General features: G+C 36.3%; 2 protein-coding genes across 2 annotated transcripts; both read right to left on the reverse strand.

Moving 5' to 3' along the window:
* Positions 1-1,087: 1,087 nt before the first annotated feature.
* On the reverse strand, positions 1,088-7,065 carry LOC127180980 (transcription factor MafA-like). The gene is made up of 4 exons (XM_051135411.1): positions 6,982-7,065; positions 5,544-5,687; positions 5,251-5,287; positions 1,088-2,127 (listed from the first exon to the last, which is right to left on the reverse strand). Exons 2-4 carry the CDS (start codon positions 5,667-5,669, stop codon positions 2,060-2,062), a joined length of 231 nt encoding a protein of 76 aa, XP_050991368.1. The 5' UTR covers positions 5,670-5,687; positions 6,982-7,065; the 3' UTR covers positions 1,088-2,059.
* Positions 7,066-8,481: 1,416 nt separating this feature from the next.
* Positions 8,482-12,582, reverse strand: LOC127180882 (cytochrome P450 1A1). The gene is made up of 7 exons (XM_051135240.1): positions 12,439-12,582; positions 10,828-11,719; positions 10,618-10,744; positions 10,446-10,535; positions 9,919-10,042; positions 9,705-9,791; positions 8,482-9,617 (listed from the first exon to the last, which is right to left on the reverse strand). Exons 2-7 carry the CDS (start codon positions 11,665-11,667, stop codon positions 9,305-9,307), a joined length of 1,581 nt encoding a protein of 526 aa, XP_050991197.1. The 5' UTR covers positions 11,668-11,719; positions 12,439-12,582; the 3' UTR covers positions 8,482-9,304.
* Between the last annotated feature and the right edge of the window lie 379 nt (positions 12,583-12,961).

The following is a 12,961-nucleotide window of genomic DNA, read 5'->3' on the forward strand; positions in this document are numbered from 1 at the left end:
GTTGTCCATAACATACCCCTGCCCATACCATAACCCCACTGCCAACCTTGGGCCACTCGATCCACAATGTTGACATCAGCAAACCGCTCACCCACACCACGCCATACACGCTGTCTGCCATCTGCCCTGTACAGTGAAAACCAGGATTCATCCTTGAAGAGAACACCTCTGCAAAGTGCCAGACGCTATCGAATGTGAGCATTTGCCCACTCAAGTCGGTTACGGCGACGAACTGCAGTCAGGTCGAGACCAAGATGAGGACAACGAGCATGCAGATGAGCTTCCGAGACGGTTTCTGACAGTTTGTGCAGAAATTCTTTGGTTATGCAAACCGATTGTTGCAGCAGCTGTCCGCGTGGCTGGTCTCAGACGATCTTGGAGGTGAAGATGCTGGATGTGGAGGTCCTGGGCTGGTGTGGTTACACGTGGTCTGCGGTTCTGAGGCCGTTTGGATGTACTGCCAAATTCTTGCCTTTGGAGATGACTTATGGTAGAGAAATGAACATTCTATTCACAGGCAACAGCTCTGGTGGACATTCCTGCAGTCCACACTCCCTCAAAACTTGCGACATCTGTGGCATTGTGCTGTGTGATAAAACTGCACATTTTAGAGTGGCCTTTCATTGTGGCCAGCCTAAGACACACGTGTGCAATAATCATGCTGTCTAATCAGCATCTTGATATGCCACACCTGTGAGGTGGGTGGATTATCTTGGCAAAGGAGAAGTGCTCACTAACACAGATTTTGAGAGAAATAGGCCTTTTGTGTACATAGAAAAAGTCTTAGATCTTTGAGTTCAGCTAATGAAAAATGGGGGCAAAAACAAAAGTGTTGCATTTCTAATTTTGGTCAGTGTATATATATATATATATATATATATATATATAGAGAGAATTATTGAAATAATTATATTATATTTATATATAAAACTATTTTTTTTTAATTTGTACAAAACAAATAACAAATAAAAATAAAATTACATTTTCTACATTTTCATCCAGTTTTGTTTATTGGTTTTAAGCACGAAGAAACAATAAAAAAATGATTTATGGAAAATGTAAAGATAAAAACATCCAAAATATTAATTAAAACTATATTATTATCTTATTATTAAAACAACAGGGAACTAATATAATTGGGTGAATCTCAGAAAGTTCAAAAGAACACAATTTATTTAAAAAGTAAAATCTTTTGTAAGACTATCCAAATAAAAAGTAAATTTAAAAATGCACATATTTTATACTAAGTGTTTAAGTCTATTAACATATTTACTGACATATTGCTCCAGACTTGCTGATATAAAAAGTGTAATTAAACTTTATTGGGAGTACTACTTGTGCACAATGCGCAATTCTTAATATTAAGCCTAAAATGTCTTTTAATGTCACTATTGATGAGGATTGTATGATCTTTAAATATTATCTGTCTTTAAATGCAAGATATTTAAAGTTATTTTTAGTCGGACTTCAGCACTACTTCCGCACAATTAAAGTGGATTAAGACTTTAAATATACCAGTTTAGTATGCTAAAAGTATAATTGCAGGGCATTTTTATTAAGTACAAAATATGTAAATGTATTTGTAGTATATGTAGCATGAAATAAATGTATTTTAAATCCATTTTAGTATATTTCTTTTGATCAAACAGATACATTCTTGCTGAATAAAAGCAATAATTTGGTAAAAAAAAATCCTGGGCTGAACCCAAGCCTTTGAACAGCAGCGTAAATAAATGATCGGGGTATTTAAAGCATGCATATTCTAATGTTTGCCTGCGTTAAATGCCTTTTGCATCTTTAAAAATTCAGCCGCTCTCATAAGGTCAATGCCAGATCAGATGGGCATGTTTCTATAAGAGTCCGACCCAACCTCAGACCTCCTTTGTCCCTTTGTACGCAGGACCTGGAGCGAGCAGCGGCGCAGAAGATCGCGTGTGAAAAGAGCTGCCCTGCCCCTGTCCGTCTGCACCTCGGCCCTGTGTAATTTGTGCATTAGCTGTTGGCCGGCGGCCCGCGAGGGGAGAGATTACACCAAAAAAAAGGTGAACCGCCTTCTCAATCAATATCTTCTGCCTTCGCCGGCACGCTGGGACTCACTCGACTTCCTGTTGTGGGGAATTTCCTGTTCTGAGAATGAAAGAAGGAAAGAGAAAGAGAGAAGGGGAGAGAGAGAGAGAAAGGCACGTAAACGCACAGTCTTGCATAACAGCTTCCTCTGGAGGGGAGGGGGCGCTGTTTATCAATCTTAGTCACACGCATATTATACAGAGGAACTTTGGTATAGGCCTTTAGCACGCTATGGGAATCTTTGGAGGTCGCGCTGCAAACGGGGCCACTATCAGCAGAGGAAATGCCACCGAAGATGCCAGACGACAGCGCAACACAAAGCGGCGCTGATAACCGACCGCTCGTCCTGCGTCCTGCCAGGAGTCGTTCTCCCATTCAGGAAAAGTTCCTGGAAAAGCCTCGGAATGAAAACAGACGAACTGCTCTGAAGGGAATAAACAGCGCTGTAAAGCGTATCGCTAATTCTGCTCCGTGCCAAAGGTCACCTGACCCAGATAAACACGGCGGCGGCCGCGGCCCGTTCAAAAGTCCACGGGCTTGTAAATGAACACCGGCGGCTTTAATCTTCCTCACTCATTAATGCTGCAGCGTCTATAATAACAGACTCAAAGATTTCACCGCAGATGATAGTAACGGTGGATCATGTGAACGCTGAATGCCTCTTACACAAACACCTCAACCCACACTAGATTATATTTCTGCACTTTAACAGGAATATCTGGATTCTAAATGAACACAAAGCTCATTTGAAGTGGTGTTGAATTGCATCTCATGTGATCGAGGGGAAAGTCTGTGATTTCGTGACAACGTGCATCACATACTGTGTGTTGCTATCATGCACTTGTTCTGTTAAAGCTGCACCTAGACAGCAGAAAGCCTCATTTTGGTATCAGCGATTGCACGTTCGGTCAGCGCGAGAGAGATTTTCACCTGAACTGTATTACACCTGGATCTTTTCCAGCTATTATTCCAAATAAAAACCCTAAGAAACCATATACTGCAAACAATAAAAACCATAAAGATTTTATTAGTAACACAAAAATATGTTGCTAAAAATAATATTTGTAACTTTAATAAGGTCAGTGAAATGCGTTTCAATTCATGTTAGCAATGTGTTTACACATCTGAACTAATATATAATATATCCCTACTGCTGAGTCCTGAATAAAGAACAGAATAGAATAGAATAGAATAGAATAGAATATAGGGAACAGGATATATAAAAATAAAATAGAATAGAACAGAGGATGTTATAGAACAGAACAGAATAAAATATAGAACAAAATAAAATAGAATAGGATATATCAAAATAAAATAGAACAGTACAGAACATAAGTTAGAACAGAATAAATAGAATAGAATAAAATGGAATAGAACAGAACAGGATATATCAAAATAAAATAGAACAGAACAGAAGATATTGGAATAGAATAGAATTTATCAAAACAAAATAAAACAGAACAAGATATAATAGAATAGAATACAATCGAATGTAGAACAACAGAATAGAATAGAACAGAACAGAAGATATTAGAATAGAATAAAATATAGAACAAACAGAATAGAAGATATATCAAAACAAAAAATAGAACAGAACATAAGATATTAGAACAGAATAGAATAGAATAGAATAGAATAGAATAGAATAGAATAGAATAGAAGAGGATATATCAAAATAAAACAGAACAGTACAGAACATAAGTTAGAATAAAATAGAACAGGATATATCAAAATAAAATAGAATAGAAGATATTCAAATAAAATACAACAGAATAGAACAAAATAGAATAGAAAAGGATATATCAGAACAGAATAGAACAGCATATATTAAAACAGAATAAAATTGAACAAAATATAATTAAAAAGTCTAGACTAGAATATATCAAAATAAAATAGAAGATATTACAATAGAATACAAAAGAATAGAACAAATATAGAAGAGAAAAGAACATGATATATCAGAATAGAATAGAACCTAACAGAAAATATTAAAATAAAATATAAGAACAGAACAGAATAAGACAGGACAGAATAGAATTGAATAGACTAGAGTAAATAGAATAGGATATAACAAGATAAAAGAGTACAACTGAAGAGAACAAAAAAGTAGCACAGTACAGAACATAAGATATTAATAAGATATTAGAATAGAATAGAATAGAATAAAATAGGATACATCAAAAAAAAGAATAGAACAGAACAGAACATAAGATATTAGAACAGAACAGAATAAAACATAGAACAAACAGAACAGAAGATACACCAAAACAAAAAATAGAACAGAACATAAGATATTAGAACAGAATAGAATAGAATAGAATAGAAGAGGATATATCAAAATAAAACAGAACATAAGTTAGAATAAAATAGAACATGATATATCAAAATAAAATAGAATAGAACAAATCATGATATATTAGAATAGAATATATAAAAAATAAAACAGAATAGAAGATATTCAAATAAAATACAACAGAATAGAACAAAATAGAATAGAAAAGAACATGATATATCAGAATAGAATAGAACCTAACAGAAAATATTAAAATAAAATATAAGAACACAACAGAATAAGACAGGATAGAATAGAATTGAATAGACTAGAGTAAACAGAATAGGATATATCAAGATAAAAGAGTACAACTAAAGAGAACAAAAAAGTAGCACAGTACAGAACATAAGATACTGGAATAGAACAGAATAGAATAGAATAGAATAGAACAGAACAGAATAGAATAGAATAGAATAGAATATAGAATGGAACAAAACAGGATATATCAAAAAAAGAATAGAACAGAACATAAGATATTAGAACAGAACAGAGTACAAAAGAATAGAACAAAATAGAATAGAATGAAATAGAATAGAAGGGAACAGAACAGAATATATAAAAAAGAATTGAATAGAACAGCATATATTAAAACATAATATACGAAAATAATAGAACAGAACTGAATAGAATATAACAGGATAAAATAGAGTGCACAAGAACAGAATTAAAAAAAGTATAGAACAGAAGAGAATAAAATAGAATAGGATCTCAGTACACTGCACCGTGGGACAGTTCCCCTGAATGTGGTTTGATATTTTGGACACTGAGCTGTATTTAGACTCAACACTCATCAGTCAGATGTTCGTGGGTTCGTTCACTCAAAACGAATCATTCTGTCGTCATTTACTCACCCTCATGTCGTTCCAAACCTCGATGACTTTCTTTCTTCTGTGAAAAACAAAAGAAGACATTTTGAAGAAAGCTGGGAAGCAAACATCATTATAAACAGATGAAACACTGTATGAACAAAACCTCTGTCATCCGAATGTTTGTGTCAACTGTCTTTTTAACATAAGATGCGTCTGCTGACAAACTTTCACAAACCCACAATCATGATGAACTACATCTATCACAAACTAACTGGGCAGCAATTGCTCTGCTGTACATGAGAAATAAGTGTCTAAAAGTCTTGAGGATTCCTCACCTGTCCGCAGGAGTGTGACAGGAGGACTGCTGCGACTGCCGTTTCTGTCATGTGACGATGATGATGATGATGATGATGATGATGATGATATGGGGTTAGACCCAAATGCTCCACCATGTCCTTCATATCGTTGATGTCCACCCACTGTGAGAATGAAGGAAAATTTATAATGCAATCATTGCACTGGAATGCTTTTCCGCAAACCTAACGTCACCCCACGGTTAATGGACACCAAACGGCCCAGCCGCTCTTCAGCCACAATCTGCACCTGCTCCAGGACAACAGCCACAGGAAGTGACATCATCATCAGTGTATGGTGACAGAATGACCATACTATAACAACATCAAGATTTCAAAGTGTTCATTTGTTATTCTCAGAGGATTTCAATCGTTTAGATCCAGGAACCCCCAAAATATGATTCTACTCATGTGAGGGACCCCATCATAAAATGTATTTTATACTAATGTAATTTGATATGTGAACCTATTTGTAGCAATAGCCAATACACTGTATGAGCCAAAATTATAGATTTTTTCTAATGCCAAAAATCATTAGGATATTACGTAAGATCATGTTCCATGAAGATATTTTGTACATTTTCTACCGTAAATATATCAAAACTTAATTTTTGTTTAGTAATATGCATTGATAAGAACTTCATTTGGACAACTTTAAAGGTGATTTTCTCAATATTTTGATTTTTTTTTTTTTTTTTTTGCACATTTAGATTAATGACTAGTTTTGTGGTCCAGGGTCACATGTATTATATACCATAGCATTTTTAAAATATAATTTGTAAAGTATTTAGTGTCTATTAAGTTGCATTAGGTTTTTGGCTACACAGTCTGGTACTGTTAAATGTTTTATTTATTTATTTATTTATTTATTTAAATCTTTTAAAAATATTGTTAACATACATTTATTGTGAACTTGATTATTTTAATGTTTGTATTATTTAATTTAATATAATTTTTATTTATTATTATTATTAGTTTTTTTATTACACCGTTTTCCACAGAACGCAGTTTAAAAAAAACCCTACTTTGAAAAATATTGTGTCACTTAAAAAAATACCATGGAATGAGTTCCATGTAAATATATTTACAAAATACCAACTGATATCACTGTGGGTTTTTTTTTTTTTTTTTTTTTTTTTTTTTTACTACCATGTTACTTCTTGCAAAAACAAAACAAAAACGAAAAAAAAACCCACGGTACTACCATGGTAATTTACTGTAACTGTAAAGTAATAGTGCGTGACTGTGTAATTCATCAGGAAAATGTAATATGTCTATGCCAAACAGAAACTGGCTGCTGTTCAGAGAATTAACGCAGATGTTGTGTTAACGCAAATGTTCGTTTCCGTGTTTATCATCTCATGCTGGTCTTCTTAAATAGTCGATAAATCATTCTAAAGCAAAACAGCCAGTCTCTTACCTTGTGTGTAAGTTGTTTAAATGACTCTGTGCACGTGTGTTTTCTATCAGCTCAAAACTACACTTGTGTTTGTTTGCTGTCAAGCGCCGTCGCGCATCGATGATGTCACACTCGGTTAAGTTTAGTTTATTGATGTATGAACAGATCAACAGATGTTAAAACCAAAGTGCTGTACAGGAAATATAAAACACAATTGCTGTTTAAACTAAATAAAAGACTATACAATATACAAAACACAATCAAATGTGTACAAAAAAAAAAAAAAAAAAAAAAACACCCTCAGGAAAAATTAAATACAAAGAATAAAAATAGGTCTTCAAAGAGGATTTGAACATAAAAGTAGAAGAAGCACATCTAAATACAGAGGAAGACTATTCCAGACCCTATTGGGAACCTAGAAGTAGCCTTTGAAAACAAGCCTGATCATCTTTAGCTTTAAAACGAGAAGAAAGAGGGTGAGAAACAGAACTGATGGGCCAGAAATCATTCTAATATGCTGATTTATTATTAGAATTATCAATGTTGGAACCTGTGATTCTTTTTTTAGGATTCTTTGATGAATAACAAGTTCAAAAGAACAGCATTTATTCAAAATATAAATCTTTTCTAACAATGTAAATCTATGCTATCACTTTTTATTAATTGAACACATCTTTGGTAAATAAAGGTATTAATTTCTTTCAAAAAAAGAACGAATAAAAATGTACTAACCCCAAACTTTTGAACAGCAGTGTATATTGTTATATTGTTTTTATTTTAAATAAATGCTGTTCTTTTAAACTTTTTATTCTATAAAAAAGAATCACTGGTTCTAAAAAATTATTTTGCAGCACAAATGTTTTCAGCACTGATAATAAATCAGTATATTAGAATGATTTCTGAAGGATTTTGTGACATTGAATACTGAAGTAATGATGCTGAAAAGTTCAGCTTTGATCACAGAAATAAATTAGATTTTTAATATATATTAGATTAGAAGAATGTTGCTTTACATCGTAATAATATTTCACAATATAATATTTTTCTGTATTTTTGATCAAATAAACACAGCCTTGATGAGTATAAGAGACTTCTTTAAAAGCATTACAAGTCTTACTGATCCCAAACTTTTGATCTAATGCAAAAAGAAGAGGACCCAAAACGGAGCCCTGTGGAACACCATAAGAGATTTGAGCACAAGACGAGAAACATCCGCTACATTAACAGAAAAAGTTGAGCATGTTTCACAAAAAGCAAGAAAACGGTGTGTTTTACCATTTTAACACATTATTACATGCTTTTTTTATTAAAAAAAAAAAAAGTGCAATGGTAATATTATATTTATTTGTTAGTTTGTTCTATAAACGTTATTTTCATAATTCTTTTTGTCATAAATCCTTTGAGAATCGTGCATGCAGTGTTAGATTATTGTGGCCATTATTCAGTATTTACCTATTTATATACCTATTTTCTTCACTGTTAATGCTGTGTATGATGTTTAAATAGAGACAGACAGACACATTTACTATGAAAGTTTATTTATTCATTTAGCAATCATAAATAGGCTACGCAAAAACAATGCCCCTGCTGGCAGAGCTGGTGTGAGACCACATTTGCAGGAATTATCAATTCTACTACTTCAAACGTTAAATTCCTTCATTATACAAAACACTAAGCACCTGCCACAAAGAGTATCAGGCAATACAGACAATTAAACAACAAAAATATTCAGCGATGAAAATTTGATCTAGAATGATATCGAGTGTGCAGAAGCACCTTGATAAATACAAAAATGCAGATATAATTCTTCAACAGTCTGTACAAACATGAGATCAGGCACATGGAATATGTAATGGGTAAAAGTGGCTGGATATTTACAAGTGGATCACATTTTGGGATCGGAATCGAACAGAAAATAGCTTCAGTGTATGTCGTCCAGCAGATTTGAAGAATCTGCATTTTAAGCTTATGGTAAAAGAAGGCATTCGTTTGATGAACTGGCACAAAAGCAGCATAAGGGCTTGAGCTGCGACAGGCACTCGGTGTTATCTGTGCACTATATTTGGAAGCACAAATATGTTATCAGCATTCGACTTTTGAAAGGACGAACCCATGCAAAAGTGCATGTGCCTATGAAAACATAGATGTATGTACATGATTAGGCCACATGCGGACTCTGGGTTATCCAGCGTGGTTGAAATAACTGCAGTAAAACACACTGGATGCTTTAACCGGCATCACAGTCAAACATCTTTCAAATATTTGGCATTGCGAGCCGACGGCGAGGTTTGCCCCAAACCAGAATCTCAGGTGAAATGTCAACCCTGTTGACCTTTGGTTCGGATCACGCCGCGGAGCTGGGGAATTCGAAGCCAGGCTGCGGGGTGGCACGCAGCAGACAGCGCTTGTGCTTCATGGTCAGCCCGTACTCTGGCGTCATATCCAGCATTTCCCCTGGCATCCCGCTGAACTTTAACCTCTGGAGAAGGATGGCCAGGAACAGGAAGACCTCGGCACGTCCGATGGACTCCCCGATGCAGCGGCGTTTCCCGAGCCCGAAAGTCAACACCTTCTCTCCTTCTGTCTTGTTCAGATCTGTCCCGTCCGCCGTGAGGAACCGGTCGGGGTTGAAGCTCGACGGATCCTTCCACAGTTCTCTGCGAGAAGAAACAGACGGTTCAGCTTCGTTTAAGAGCACATTGCATCATTTACCATCCACGTTTAAGTCATTATGAGAAACTTACGGGTCACGGTTGACTTGCCACTGGTTTACAAACACACAGGTGTCTTTGGGAATGAAATATCCATTGAGCGACGTGTCTTTGGACGTACTGAAAGACAAAAACGCAAGCAGTCATCGGCATGGTCGACTTTGGTAAACACCGCAACGTTGTTTACAGGAATCCATCTTTGGTACATGTGGTTTTATTCAGTGTGAGGATGCTGTTCTCAACTCACCAGTGAGGAATGGTGAAAGGAAGGAAGGACGAATGTCGGAAGATCTCCAGAATGAAGGCCTCGAGAAGCGGCAAGTCCGTTCTGTCCGACAAACGTGGCGTACGCTCCATTCCGATCTTTTCCTCTGGAAAAGTTTGAACACCGTTTGTCAGATTTTAACATTTGAAAGCCAACTGCAAGTAAATCAATCTAGAATCTTATTGACATCAATGATTCCATGAAGAACCTCTAAGAACCTTCCAAAAGACCTTTTTACAGCAGATGAACCATTATTTGCATCTACGGATGTTAAAGATTCTTCATGGAACCATCAGTGCCAATCAAGAATTCTTACTTTTACAAGTGGAAGAAGCTTTTTCAACTATAAACTTTTAAAAACAAGCGTTCTATGAAGAACCTTTAAAAACCATGGAACGTTGTAAGATTCTCTACAGTGGAAAAGTTTCTTTAGACTTTCTTTTAAACCAAAAATGCTTCTTTTAAGAGTGTATCTCAACAGACAGACAGATATAGAGAGAGATACTCACCCAGTTCTCTTTGCAGTCGTTCCTGGATCTCAGGGTAGGCCACTAGATAGACGACAGCCCAAGACAGAGCCGTACTGATAGTGTCGAAACCTGTCAATGAGACACAGCCACACTTAAATACCATGCAGAGATTGGAGCTCAGAGAACATCATTGGGTTTTCCAAGTGCTTACCTGCTCCGAAGAGGTCGTTGACGATTCCGACAACCTTCTCGTCTGACACTTGGATGTTTGAGTTCTCGTCCAGTTTCCGGTCTTCGCAGAGGTTGATGAGAGAATCGGTAATGTCTCGGATGTTATCCTGAAATAAATATGACATTTGATAAGCTATACAGAGCGTAAAAAAGAGACAGTGATGTGATAGACAAGTGTGAGAGCTCCCACCTTGTTGAAGGTGTCGTAATGTTCATTGACGAGCTTCTTCATCAAATTGCTGAAGCGAGCGTTGATGTCCACGAACTTCTTCATCGTCGTGCTGGGCAGGATGCGCAGGAAAGGGATAAAATCGGCAGGATTGCCGCTTCCCACGATCTTCCCGAACTCGTCGCTCATGTTCACCAAACTCACCAACTCGTCGTCGTCGTGGCTGTAGCGTCGACCGAAGCATATCCCGCAGATCACGTTGGCCACGGACACCACGATGTGGCGGAAAGGATCGAAACCCCCGTCTGCCTTCATGACGTTGTGAAGCCTTTCGATCAGATAGAGACCTTCCTTGCTGATGTGCTCCTCGAGGGCGCATGAATACTCCGAGCTCTTTCCTTGCACCGTGGAAAAGGTTCTCAGGGCGCTGAGGGCCAGCTTGCGACGGGCACGCCAGACGCCCACCTTGTCCGTGCTGAAGGCCAGGCTCTTCCCGTCACTGATGAACTTGCTGCTGTGCAGATCCGGACGTCCGGCGAACTCGTCGCCCTGCTTGAGGAGGGCCTGACGGATCACGTCGTTGCCGCTGAGCACCACCACGGGACGCATGCCGATCTGGATCTGGAAGACGGGGCCGTAGCACTTGCTCATGGCGGTGAGGCTCAGATGTGGGTTGTTTCCCACTTCCAGGACATTTCCGATAATGGGGAGAGGCTTCGGTCCCGGCAGCTTCTGGAGCCCTTCTGGAATCTTGGTACGCATGAGGCGCATGAGCAGATACACCACACATATCGTGATGATGGCCACAAGGCTCTCAGACACAGAAATTGGGCCCAACAAGGGAAGAATTGTAAGAGCCATGGTTATCTTCCTTTCTTCTGTTTCCTTCTTTTTCAGACAATGAACCGGTTACCTGCTCAAAACAAAAGAGAGATCAATAAGATTGACTGTGAACCTTAGAGAGCGAGAGAAAAGCGCAGCAACACGTCTTGCACGAATGATACTGAAAAAGGTGTGTCTTTCTGCAACCTGTCATTTGGTAATGTTGCATTGCATGTGCATGCATGAGTTTTTTAGTGCTTGCATGCAACTAACTGATCTATTTTTGCAGTTTAACCAATGCATGTTGCTTGGCATTTAGCATTTTGCCAAATTCATTAATGATAAACTACACGTGGAGTGATTGTCTCAAGGTCAGAGCGCATGTCTGAGAATCACACACCTTCATCAAGTGTCCTAGAATACACTCATACATAAAGTGCAACCTAAAACTTTATATACTGATCTAAAAGCTTTGTGAATAAACAAACATGTATATAATATATTTATATATTATATATATATATATATATATATATATATATACTATTAACATGTTTATGTTTATTCACAAAGCTTTTAGATGAATATATAAAGTTTTATACACACACACACACACACACACATATACATACATACATACATTATATATATATATATATATATATACACACAGTATATATTAAGGACCATCCAATTTCTTTAAAAAAATCCATATTTAGATCTTAAAACTCATGCACATTAGTTGAGCATTGAACATTGAAATCAAATCAAATATTCTCTAAAAGCAAGAAGCATTGACACCAGACTTACCCAGAGTGATCAGACAAATTTTTCCCCTTTTTCTCGGCTGATTCTGTCTATCCAGAGTCAATTATCTCCAGAAGGAGTGTTGCAGTATTCCAGCGGGTAAAACTTTTATAGAGAAGAGCTCGTCGCGATTGGTTGCTCGTCATATGACGTCACGAGGATCTGGAGGCTTTGTGAATGGGACAGAATCAGTGATAGGAGTGAGATTTTATTACAGGGTGATCGATCCATCATCGCAACATCAACGGAGAAAAACTTGTGTTTCCAAACACATACACACACCTAAATGTGATAATACATAAAATAAAAAAAAAAAACTATATATATATATATATATATATATATATAAAACAAACTTACATACATATAACAATACTTATATACATATATCAAACTTAAAAACAGGAATGATGAACAATGGATCAAACTTTTAATTTTTTTTTATATATTTTATTATAAATGTATTATATTTATTAAACGATCCATTATTTATTAATATATATTAAATAATAATAATGATAAAAAT

The sequence above is a fragment of the Labeo rohita genome, chromosome 18, assembly GCF_022985175.1.
Source record: "Labeo rohita strain BAU-BD-2019 chromosome 18, IGBB_LRoh.1.0, whole genome shotgun sequence".
NCBI classification, from domain to species: Eukaryota; Metazoa; Chordata; class Actinopteri; order Cypriniformes; family Cyprinidae; genus Labeo; species Labeo rohita.

Coding starts and splice junctions, on each gene's coding strand:
- LOC127180980 (XM_051135411.1), bottom strand. CDS start 5,669: ATGAAGGACATGGTGGAGCATTTGGGTCTAACCCCATATCATCATCAT. Junction 5,288..5,543: donor TGTCACACTCCTGCGGACAG/GTGAGGAATCCT, acceptor TGTTTTTCACAG/AAGAAAGAAAGTCATCGAGG. Junction 2,128..5,250: donor AGGTTTGGAACGACATGAGG/GTGAGTAAATGA, acceptor TTTCATTCTCAG/AACAGGAAATTCCCCACAAC.
- LOC127180882 (XM_051135240.1), bottom strand. CDS start 11,667: ATGGCTCTTACAATTCTTCCCTTGTTGGGCCCAATTTCTGTGTCTGAG. Junction 10,745..10,827: donor ATTACGACACCTTCAACAAG/GTGGGAGCTCTC, acceptor TATTTATTTCAG/GATAACATCCGAGACATTAC. Junction 10,536..10,617: donor CAACGACCTCTTCGGAGCAG/GTAAGCACTTGG, acceptor TCTCATTGACAG/GTTTCGACACTATCAGTACG.